Source organism: Thalassophryne amazonica, chromosome 15 (assembly GCF_902500255.1).
Source record: "Thalassophryne amazonica chromosome 15, fThaAma1.1, whole genome shotgun sequence".
NCBI lineage: Eukaryota > Metazoa > Chordata > Actinopteri > Batrachoidiformes > Batrachoididae > Thalassophryne > Thalassophryne amazonica.
Window position 1 is genome coordinate 57,559,270 of NC_047117.1, and position 12,869 is coordinate 57,572,138.

General features: G+C 39.7%; 1 protein-coding gene across 6 annotated transcripts in view; it reads left to right on the forward strand.

Moving 5' to 3' along the window:
• LOC117526752 (nucleosome-remodeling factor subunit BPTF-like) overlaps positions 1-12,869 on the forward strand; it is a 119,605-nt gene that overhangs the window by 22,571 nt on the left and 84,165 nt on the right. For 5 of the 6 annotated variants that reach the window (XM_034188822.1, XM_034188824.1, XM_034188825.1 and 2 more), the window contains exons 4-7: positions 764-932; positions 5,016-5,288; positions 7,134-7,334; positions 9,681-9,869. In XM_034188822.1, coding sequence (XP_034044713.1) covers positions 764-932; positions 5,016-5,288; positions 7,134-7,334; positions 9,681-9,869 — 832 coding nt within the window. The remainder of the gene's footprint in view (positions 1-763; positions 933-5,015; positions 5,289-7,133; positions 7,335-9,680; positions 9,870-12,869) is intronic. The other variant, XM_034188823.1, reaches the window with a different exon arrangement.

Below are 12,869 nucleotides of genomic sequence, written 5' to 3' on the forward strand. Positions count from 1 at the left end.
TCCTAATGTTTTGTTTTTTGGAGGGGGGGATGTGTAGCAGGCCTTAAATACAAGAATAGATGCATATTAAAAAAATATATATTAAGTTGACAGCACAAAACATGAAATATCTTGAGTTTGCACTGTCTGCACAGAAATATAAGTTTAAGTGAATGTAAAAATTATTGCGGGTTATTTATATTTGTATTTTCCATACGATCCCAACTTTTTCTGATTCTTTATTTATATGCTCATTTTCATTTTCTATGTGATATAGTATTTGCTTATAAAAGTGACACATTTGTACTTTTCTGTGAACTTCAGTTTTTGCGTTTCAGAGGCTCACATTTTTCCAACCGATTCATCTTGCGATGTGAGGCTTTTCTTTTTTCAATAAGTACCACCGGGTCTGACAAAAATTGTCTGAGAAACATTGAACATTAAACACAGTAATGTGAATATGACATTTGGTTCTTTGGGATACATTACATTCCCACAGTAAATTAACTGCATCTGACTTTGCATCCATTTGAAGGGATACCTCCTCCTACGAGTTATCCCAGTCTGATTCTTTTGTAGTGGATTTGAGTGGGAATACTGTGTTTATATATTCCCAAACAAATAAACGTGGTTGAAGAATGACCACAGTCCTACTCAAGTCCTCCAGATGAGCTTGATTTTAATATAAATAAATAAATAAAATGACATGGATTATTTATATTTTACATTTATTATGTTTTGGCCATGTGTAACCTCAGCTGTACTTCATTTCTGTTGTTGCTAGATCCAGCTGGCTGAGCTGATAGCGTGCCTGGATAAGGGGTACTGGGAGACCGATCTGTTTGCAGCAATTGATGAGATAAGAGAGGAGGTGCACACACATATGGATATCACTGAGGACCTAACCAACAAGGCACGTGGAAGCAACAAATGTTTCCTAACTGCTGCCAATGGTGTGTGGTTTCTCTTTTCTTAAAAAAAAATGCATAAAACCCAATTATGTAAAAATATTGTGAGGTGCTGTTTGATGCTTGGTTTAATCATAAGGTTGTGGGTATGAAAGATGTCTTCAGCACAACATGCTACTTTTTATTTATTTATTTAGCCTTGGTTTTTGCTACCCTGACCCTACTTTTTCACCCCAGAACTCATGAATGCCATCCAGTCATATGTCCCTGAGCCACAGGAATCAATCTGTTATGTGACCCTGCTCTGGTCCCACCATAATATCTGATGAATCTCCCAGTACTGAGTGGGTTCAACTGTCCACTCTTAGACATGTTGGCCCAAAACAACAGGGGCAACTCACTTTTTAGGGCAGTACCTTAACAATATGTGAACATATAGTTGAACCTTTCTTGTTTCCTGGAGATAGACAGGAGACTTCAACAAAGGTGCAGTACAGCTTTAGTCAAATCATTTTGTAGAAAGAGCAAGAAATACAAATGTGCATGAGGACTGCAACTAATTTTTCTGTCATTTAATCATGTGGTTCATCATTTTTTCCCCTTTATTTAATCATACAAGGGCACATTTTCTGGTAATGTTGCATTGCACCAACATTCGCGAATTTACTTACACAGACACACACACACACAGAGTTGTGATCAGATGTTTACATACACTCAGCATGGGCATGAATGTCATGGTACTTTTGGGCTTTTAATGATGTCTTTGAACTGTTCTTTTGTCATGGTGGAATGACTTTAAAAAGCAAGAACTGGTTCCAACAGTTTGAATTAATTTTGGATCTTCTCTAATCCACACAGGGTCAAAACTGTACATGCAGGCATAAATGCCACAAGCTTGTTATGTGGCTGGATAGTTTACCACTCTTCATGACAGAATTGGTAGCGTTCATTTAAATTGGTTGGTTTAATGGCACAAACCTCGTGTCGCAGACCGAACAGTCTCCCTTAAAAATTGGTCCGCCTTACCTGCACCGCACATGCGTCATTTCGGAGCGTCTGCAGTATTTCACCAATTATCAACTCGTTTCTGCTTAAAACTGCACTCCAGTCATCATCTGTCTCAGCGACAGATATCTGAAGCTTTTGTACAAGAATAATTTCCACATAAATTCAGCATTATTTCATAAGAAAAGACGGAAGAAGCGATCAGAGAGCAGCAGCCATGACGAGTTGCTCCTGCTGCGTTCACTGTGCATCTGTCATTTCAAAACGTCACAAATTATCACCTCATTTCTGCTTAAAATGGCCTGGTTTCTGCTTAAGACTGACTTTAGAATGATTTAAGAGGTTTTACCTTGTCATCTGATGGTTAATAATCCCATTATTCCCTTTGATCGCTTTGAGTGAAGCGTACATCTCAGATGAGTTACTGAGCTCGAAACTGATGCATGCACAGTGAAGGCAGGTTGGACAATTTGTAGGGTGGGACCGTTCGGTCTGTGACACCGGCTCTTAACTGAAGTCCACAAGTTTTCAATAAGATTGAGGACAGGCTTTGAGGCTTTGGGAAGGCCATTTCAGTAGCTTAATGTCAGACCGCTTTATCCAACCCACTGCCACTTTTGATGTGTGTTTGAGATAATTGTCCTGTTGGAACATCCAATTATGGCCAAATTTCAACAGTCAAACTGTTGATTTTGAGGAATTGAAGAATTTGGAGATATTCCTCCTCCTTCGTCATTATTCCATCCACTTTGTGTTATGCACTAGAACCACTGGCAGCAAAATAGCGCCAGAGCATGATGCTACCACCACCATGCTTGCTAGTTGATACAGTGTTCATAGGTTTGGAAGCCTCACCTTTACTCCTACAAACATCCTCTTGTGATTGTGGCCAAATAGCTCAATCTTTGTCTTGTCTGACCATAAAACCTTTCTCCAGAAGGGATTTGGCTTGTCTATCTGGGTAGCTGCAAATTTCAGTCTAGCCTAAAGCGGTCTATTTTGGCGCAAGGGCTTCTTTTTTTGGAGTGAGTACCCTCTCACTCCATAGTGATGTAAAACGCACTTCACCGTGGACAGTGATGCTGGTGTTCCAGCAGTTTCCAGTTCATGACAGACCTGAGCCTTGGTGGTTGCTGGGCTGTTCCTGAACATCATAACTATTTTCCTCTCATCTGAGGTTGAAAGTTTGGATCTTCTTCCAGACCTTGGCAAAGTGGTGACACATTCATCTAACTTGTACAACCCCTGGCAAACATTATGGAATCACCGGCCTCGGAGGATGTTCATTCAGTTGTTTAATTTTGTTGAAAAAAAGCAGATCACAGACGGTTACTTTTTTAGACCAAGCAGAGGGAAAAAATATGGAATCGCTCAATTCTGAGGAATAAATTATGGAATCACCCTGTAAATTTTCATCCCCAAAACTAACACCTGCATCAAATCAGATCTGCTCGTTAGTCTGCATCTAAAAAGGAGTGATCACACCTTGGAGAGCTGTTGCACCAAGTGGACTGACATGAATCATGGCTCTAACACGAGAGATGTCAATTGAAACAAAGGAGAAGATTATCAAACTCTTAAAAGAGGGTAAATCATCACGCAATGTTGCAAAAGATGTTGGTTGTTCACAGTCAGCTGTGTCTAAACTCTGGACCAAATACAAACAACAAGGGAAGGTTGTTAAAGGAAATGATTACTGGCTTCAGCCCAGGAAGTAAGTGCGTTGGATGGGACAGCAGTCCAGGGAGGATCATAGATTCATCTACTTGATGCTGCAGAATCCAGAGATGAGCACCGGCACAAACAGTTCTTATGGCCCACACAGGACTTAGTCCTTCAGAAGCCTTTAAAAATTTTGCATTGTTCAAAATGTCTGGCACGCATAAATTTTGTGCCACTTGTGTGAATTAGTCGCATCTGAACCTGAAAAAGAAATGCTACATCTATAATAAACATAACTTTACAGATAAATTATCTAACTCATAAGAAGGAATGAAAATGCAACTGTTTTACCAATCCATTACAATATCACTCATCTTCAACTGCTTATTCCAATTAAGGATCACGAGGGAATGGAGCCAATCCCAGCAGTCAGAGGGCATGAGGCGGGGTACACTGTGGACAGGATGCCAGTCTGTCACAGGGTCACGTAAAGATGAACAAAACACATTCACAAATGCACACACACCTACAGACAATTTAAAGTTTCCAATCCTAACCTGTATGTCTTTGGATGTGGGAGGAAGCCAGCGCACCCGGAGGGAACCCACGCAAACACGGGGAGAACATGCAAACTCCACACAGAAAGGCCAAAACTGGAATGGTTTCATCAGCCAAGTTCTGAGAGCAAATGCATCATCAGCTACAAAATGATATGGCACAGGCGTTATTTTACATAGCGTGTCGTCAAGCGGGACAAAGTAACACGGCAAATTGACACAGTGAATTGCGTGGCAGTGCAGGGATGAAATTCTTGCCAGTGACAAAATGCCTTAACAGTGATTAAACCAATTGAATGCCATAGTTCAGTTGACCAGCAGGGGATGCTAGATGCACAAGTGGGCTTTGTTGTTCAATTTTGAAAATACAAACTGAATTTCACAATGCCCATCATGACTTTTCCAGTTGCTTTCATAATTATGCTTTATGAATAGTCAACCAACAGAAAATAATCAGTAAGCAGAAATTCGTATTGTCGTTGTCTTTAGCTCTCAAAGTATAACTGTAATGCCTTTTAAAATGACCATTAGCTGACATGGGGCTCCACATCCAGTCCTCTGTGTGACGACCCTGAGCAAAACGAGAGCCAAGAGAAATCCCTTCTTTTACAATAAATGTGAGTTTATGTGACATTGTTGGTCCCCAGAGACCATGCAGTGTGACTGTTGTATTTGGGTTTGTGTTCACGTTCACATTTTGTTTTTGTACCTGACCTGAGGGTTTGAATTTCTGTGACTAGACACTGTTTCACTTCTGAACAGCAGTAAATACTACTTTCACTTTCTTACGTGGGTTTCTGTGAGGGATAGTTTTAAGACAAAGCTCATGTTTATTGTCAGCTTGCATTGGTCATTTATGTTGTCAAAACTGTCTTTATGGTTTTATTGTCCTTTTATCCAGAGGAGATCCTGGAGCGGTTGCGTGCTAAGAAGGAAGAAGAATTGGAGGAGGTGAAACGACGGGCTGCAGAGGAGGCCCAGAAGGCACGGTTGGAGAAAGAGAAAAAGGAGAACGATGTTGAGAAGGGAGATGTCGAGGTCATTGCAAAGGAGGATGACCTTCAAGACACCAAGGTCAAAGATCTGAAAAGAGAAGAAGAGAACTTAAAAGAGGATACAAGGGAAGGGTTTATAACACCCAGTGAGGAGAAAAGAGAGGCCATCAAAACTGCAGGTAATCATGGTGGTGTGTGTGTGTGTGCGTGTGTCTGTCTGTATGTCTATTTGTTTCAAATTCATTTAGTTCTGTTCACTATTATTGGCAACCCTCCCTGAATTTTAAAGTTCACCTGTTATGTTCCTTTTAAACACATTTACAGAGGTCTCCAAATCATGTAAGATTCTTGTTAAAAATCCACTCCTGTCCTAGATTTTAGCATACCTATAAATCCTTCAGCCTTGCTCAGAGCATGCTGTTTCTGTGTCTGTAGCGATCAATGCAAATGAGCTGTGTCTGACCATGCCCCTCTCCTATAGGGGATGTGGCTTGGGATTATGCACCTGTGTCGGTGCATGTGCATTTCGTCAGGAGGATAATATGAACACACACACACATGCATAGACAGTCACAGAAGACAGAGTGTGGAAGAAAGCAATTATCAAAGACAAATTATGTGGTAAGATGGAGCAGCAACACAACTGCCCCTAAAACACAGGCTGCTGTAAAACACCCATGTCAGTGGTTGCAGTCAAGCGAGATGCACGTGATGTCTTTCAGACATAAGGTTAGCCACATTCAACAGGCTGTCACCCTACACACAGTAAAGCAACATAAATTGGTAAAACATACAGTTACAAAGTTTGATGTTGGGTCATGTTTGGTCTGTACCGATCCATGCTTGTCCTGGCCCTCACTTAGAAAGCACTCCAAAGTTAAATGGTTAGCACACACATACAATGCTTTAGGAGCTGTTGTGGGTACATTTCAAATGAAAATCAAATGACTCCACTTGATCTTCAGATCCTCAGACATAGGGGGTAAAATTATTTTGTGTTTCTTTGGGCAGCCAAAAACTGGCACACCTTGCTCGCACATTTGACCCATTTCTTTTACCGCAGCTGTCGTTTATGAGGTGCACTCAGTGGCTGGAATGAACACCTAGCTGAGGGACTGTCACTCACCTGAAGGAGGTGTTATTTCCCCAAATGACATCTTGGAAGAATCGGTGATTACCATGTGCAGGCATGCGTTTTCTCAAATATAGAGCAGGCAAAATTGAGAGAGTGGACTTTTCTGTTTTTGGGGTAGGTTGTACACAAGCTAGGTGCACATGTTATTGGGACCTTTAAGTGCAGAATGTTAAATACTGTTCAAATGAACCAGTGTTTTAGCGATATATTTAATAAAAGGAGGAAAGTAATTTAATGAACAAAATACAATGAACAATGAAATGAAAAAAAAATTGCCATAAAATGTATGTGTCAGTTTTGGGTGTTCTTTGCATCTATACAGCAAATGATCACTTTCACATCCTCTTCTCTTTATACCGACTCATTTGCATCATTCATTAAAAAAAATTCTGTTACAGTACTGTATAGTAAATCTATCTTGAGTAGGCAGTCAAACATTTTCTTTCAGTGACTCTGGACACTATTAAATATTCTGGTGATTTACAAAATTGGTTTATTTGGATTTATTTGTAAACATTTTTTGCATTCTGTATTTAAAATTCAGGAGTGCCAATAATATTGAACAGAATTGCAGCTTGAAAAACACTACAAGATTTGTATATTCTACAGTTAAAATAATAGTGCAGTTAAGAGACTCTGTACCTCCCCTCTGTATTTTGCGCTGCCACATAATTGTCTATGTTGGAGTCTTGATGGATATGTACTATCCTCAACAATAAATGTGTTCTTGTCCTCATAAAAAGTTACAAGAGGCTACAGTGTTCCAAATTAGTTTAAATGTTTTTGGTAGATGATGGCTTTATCAGTTGCAAGTTACCTTAGAAAGATTGAGATTTTGTTATTGATTCAAATTGACAATATTTACCACATTACTGCTGCTCATCTGTAGTCATGGAAGCACCGCCCACGAATCACGAGGGCAGTAGTGTGTCGGAGGGACATGTGCTTCCAGCAGCCTCTGTGCCACCACAAACGGTTCCCAACACTGTGAGCTCTGGCTGTTCCACTGATGCTCTAAAGCTTCCAGCCTTGACTGGAGAGGCTAAGAAAGAGGGATGTTTCCACACGGACATCTGTCACAGCACAGAAGGTATACAAGGATGCATCAGGGTGAAGCTGCTCTCAGCTGTTTTGGGAGCACAAGTGCCGTCATTGCCTGCAAATTTTGTTTTTGTTGTTTTGTTATGGATTTGCTAACATTAACCTTGCTTGTACGCCATTTAACAGGGCAATTCTCTGCTAACGGAATTACAGGCCAGGTTTTAGCCCACTATTAAAAATTTCTTTCCTTCCAATTCTGTTACCGTAGATTTGCCCTGTATCCAGTGCTTTGGTGTTACCCAGCATTTCCCAGCATACCTTGTGTTCAAGTCTCCTCCCATTGCTGTTTGTATTTGGCCCTTATTCCATTTGCTGGCTTTTTCAGCTTTTGCATTGCTTGAATTTGGCTTCATATTTGGAGCACTGTCAGAAATTCTGCTTGAAGTCTTCATCTCTTTCATTTTTCCTTCTTTTGGCTAAAGTGCTGAGAAGCTGATTGCTTACATTGATTTGCAGTTAAACGTCATTGTCACTGCAATCAGCTTGACCTGAACTGAGCCTCAGTCAGATGGGTGCAGTGTTCAAACTAGGGATGGGTATCGATAAGATTTTATCTATCGATACCATTATCAATTCCGCTTATCGATCCAATTCCTTATCAATTCCCTTATCGATACCTATTGTGAATTTTTTGTGTACTAAAAGTAGGCTTTACGGGTTTTCTATGTCAGTGGGTCAAAGAGCTTTTTCTTATCGTGCACCCACCAGCTCTGTGGAATGGTCTTTCTGCTACTGTGAAGCAGTCTGAGTCCGTGGACATTTTTAAGTCAAGACTTAAAGCCTATTTTTATTCTTTCTTATGAATAGTTTTTTATGTTATTCTGTTATTTTACTTCTGTTTTTAATTATGTATTAATTTTTTAAATTTTTATTTATTTATTTTAATTTTTTTATGTTGAACTGTTCTGTGTAAGGAGCCTGGAGATGGCCTTTGTTGTGATTTGGCGCTTTATAAGCTGATTTAAATTGAAATAGAATTGAAACTGAACAACATTTTATTAAGTCTTAAAGTAAATATGAAATTGGTTACTGGATCCTTAAACTCTGGACATAATAAACTCTACATGGTCGATCTTTCATCTCTGAACATAAATAGAAATAAAATATGTATTTTTTGTCAAAACCATTTCCTTTCAGACATTATTGGCATGAATATCTTTCCATACATCTGAGCTGAGCTATTGCAGCTGTGCTGTGCTGCACGTCAGGATGAAATTCATAAAGAATGCAGCGCATCTCATTTTGGGAGGAAAAAAAACGTTTTAGTCGACTGTAGTTTCTTGTCTGTATTACAGTGTTTGTAAAGAGGTGTCTTTTTATTTAAAGCGGCAATTCATTTTGAAGTTATTAATTCCAAGAGCCGCGCAGCATTTGGAGCTGTGCCAACGGAACAGAGGATGACTCTTGTTTCTTGACTGCAACAAGACAAGGGTCCCAGTTAGTGACTTTAATCCACACAAAAGTGACTCACAATATTTTAATGGCTTTGAGAGGGGTTAAGAAGCGGACTTGCCACTTCTGAAGAGCAGCGAATCAAAGAACCACGAGCCAGTGGATCGAAGCATTGCTTCAAAGTAGTGTCGCGCTGCAGAAACTTTGGATTACAGCCGCTACAGGGGCTGCAATTAACGTAGAAAAATTATCATTTTTCCCGACAACACACCCAAAATCAACGACCGCTCTGAAGGACCGATACGGGAATCGTTAAGCAAAAAGACTATTGATATTGGTGGATCGAATAATTTCTTAACGATACTCGAACAGAACCAGTTCTCGATACCCAACCCTAGTTCAAACTGCTCTTTGCAATTATTCTTACAGCTTCTCTTCTACTGCTTGCCTGTATTTTTCAGCTGTGCTTAGATAGCCTTGTGTTCAGGCACTGCCTTTGTTTAAAAAAAAACTGTCTTACACAAATGCATGATTATTTATCACAAAAAGTTTCATCATTTCTTGTTGTCATATTTAGAAACCCCATTTTGTGACTTTAACTCTGACTTTTTTGTTTGCCGATTAAAAAGACAAAGTCTGGCCTACCTGGACTGTGGGCTAATTTTAATAAAGTCATTTAAATGTGACTTGTTACATGAACATGTTACTTACCAATAGAGGGAGCCACATCCTCAAATTACTAACTCAAAAGTGGTGTGGCCAAGCTTCCACTTGCTCAGAACCTTTTCTGTGGGCATCACTGGCAGCTTTGGTGCTGCTATTTTTGTAGGTTTTCTTGACTTCTCGTATTAGTAAAGCAAACCATGAAATATGTCCAGAGTCTTACAGTGTGACTGTTACTAACAGCAAAATGTCAATGGTCCTTATCATTTGCTCTCTCTAGCAGAAAGCCCATCATCACATTCCGTCCCTGTCAATGGAGATGGAATCCCCAGCTTCAGCCAGCCATCCCACCACAGTGAGGAGAACAGTAACAGCAGCACAGGAACTGGCATCCCTCTCAAGGGCCCTGAACCTCCAGACCTGGCAGACAAGTCCTCTCAGTCATCCTTAGCCAGCCTTGATGACACAGGTCTGAAATGACAATATTATCATCACTAGGGGTGGGAATCTTTAGCCACCTCACAATTTGAAAAGATTACAATTCAGAGGGCTGCAATCTGGTTATAAAACAATTATGGAGGCATCATTTTTTTTTCTGTCCAGGATTTATTTTTTTCTCACTGTGTGACTGTTTTTTACTTTTCAAATCATAGTGTTTGTAATGATCTATAATGAATTTATTTCTAATACATTGTTTAATGGCTCAGCCATATTTGTATCTGTGTCTCTCTCATTCACTGATTCTAAATTCAGAAATCTAGGGGGACTCTTGCTCCCCATCCCACCTACTAAAATAGCCAGTGTAACTGTGGCTTCAGATTGACTTTGGTGATTATTACCACTCCAAAAAAAAAAAGTCAAACTCACATCTGCAGCTTCTTTCTAGCTTTATGGTCACCTCATCACGATGCGCATGCACACTGGCTGTGGTGCACTAATGCATTTTTCTATTTGTCAGAAAAACTAAAACAGTAACTGTGCGCCCATGCGCTCCATGGCTGTATGCTGCCCAGTTCATATTAAAATGAAAATAGTGGTGGAGATGATCATGATTAGGTGATCAGCCACGATACCAGACAAACTATTTGGATTCTTTCTTCGCCCTTTCATGAAACAACAGAATGACTCAGCATTGAGCGGGCCTTCAGATGAGCTTTATGTATCATATGCTTACTAGCACGTTGTCTGTGGGAATCCAGGGGCTCTAGATTGGGTAGTGTTATATAAAATAGGTAGCTGATTTTTTTTGAAGGGTGGTAATAAATTATGCAGTTTCTAATAATTTGGAATGGCATGTGAGTCCAGAATGTAATTGCCATTGTCCATTGTTTACTGTTGTTACCTAATATTTGTTCCAATTGGTGGCGTTCATCCTTGACCCAAAATACATAAGTATACCAAAGCGCAAATGTAACTCTCCCCAGCTTGGCCATAATCGAAGCTAAACGCATACACATATTTTTGTCTTTTCTGCATTCTGCCGCAAGCTTTTATTTTTACACACCCACAAACAGAGACAGTGGCAGAAGACATCAAACGCACTGCACTTTTCACTCATGGTAACGGCAACATGATACTTAACCCACTTATGGTATGGCAACATGATACTTAACCCATTCATGGTAACTGCAACATGACACTTAACTGACCAAACCAATGTGAACTACAAAAACACAATAAATCAATAACACTAACAATGCTGTTAAAATAACATGAACCACAATAACAACATTTAAAACCCCAATGTCCCAAACTCCCATGGTGCATTGCAGCACAACATCCATTGTTCACTGTTGTTAGCTAATATCACTAATTTCTCCAAAACTATTGGTCCTAACAACTTTCTGTTTTAGCAGTATTTATCCTTGACCCAACAGACGTAAGCATACCAAACGGCAAATGTCAGCTCTCCCGTTTCTCTGTGATCAAAGCCATTCACACGCATACACACACACAGAGGCCACTTGGCTATTATAATATAGATGGGGGAGGATAAAAGCGAAGATTTTCTTTTACAACCACTTTGTCAAATAACTGTTTAGTATGTTTTTCAGATTTTAAAGTTACAAACTGATCAGATGTAGCCAGAACTTGTCATTAGAGGCTTCCTGTCCTGTCGTGTGGTGCATATAGTCCAAAAATAGCTCTTTTTTCTCTTTCTTTAGGCATACAGTGCAGAAGCTACAGCTGTTTGCACTGTCTCCTCCAGTTTTTACCGAGATAAACTGTAACACACATATGGTTAATGTACTTATATAAAGAGTATGTTACCCGTGCAAAAAGGACCTGAGTAAAAGTAGAAACATAGGTTTACACAAGGAAGGTGAAAAATGCCCGTTCCAACCCCCATATTTAACATTTATAAAATCGATTATTAACATTTGTGAATCAATTCAGAATCGTCCGCATTGCAATGCATCAAGAATTAATTCCACTACTAATCATCACTGTTTTATTTTGCTGGTGTCATGACGTGTGCTGCATTTTATCATAACTCATTGGACATTTGAACTTAAATTTAGGTTTTTACCCGAGGCCAAAATATGGCCATTGGGTGTTGCGAATACTCTGTCCATCAGTCTGTCTGTCCGTCTGTCTGTGCTTAGCGTAAGTCCATTCCTATTACTGCCAGGGTCTTCACATTCACAAGGAGCATTCTTGGAACACAAACCTTGGACAAGTTCAAGGATGGCTACCCTTGATCTGCTCTAAGGGTTCAAGAGGTCACATTCTTCATTGATTACATGCTCATACGGCTGAGGGTACTTTAGCATTGTATTCTATGTTTGAATTTACCTTTTATGTATTGTAATTTATTGTTCTATTGATTTTCTGTGGCTTTGAAATGGCCTGTAAATAATGCTAAAGATCACAACTCACTGCAAAAAAGTGAAGCCATAATCCAGTTTTTCAATTTCAATTTATTTTCATTTATACGTATAGCACCAAATTACCAAAACGTTGCCTCAAGGAGCTTCAAACAAGTAAGGTCTAACCTTACCAACCCCCAGAGCAGTCACACAGGTGACAGTTGTAAGGAAAAATGTCCTCTGAGGAAGAAACCTCAAGCAGACCAGACTCAAAGGGGCGACCTGCTACTTGGGCCAGGCTACCAACAGAAACTACAAAACAATTCACAAAACAATATAAAGGAAATGTTGCCAGTGCACAGAATAGGAGACTTTCCAAAGCAGACACCACACCCATCTCTGGATGGAGCTGCACCTCAAAGAGAAAGAGAGAGAGAAAGAAAGAGAGAGAGAGAGAGAGAATATCAGGCATCAGAAAGACAACAAATACAGTATAATTTGTTAGCATTAAGTAACAAGAAAAACAGAAGACATACTAAGGTGATAGCCGGACTCTAGCCCTAAGTTTCACTAAAAGACCCAGAATTTAGATAAAGTTGTGGCTGTAGTCCTTCCATTTCCTAATAAAATGAATTAAGAGTAAAAAGCATACTAACATA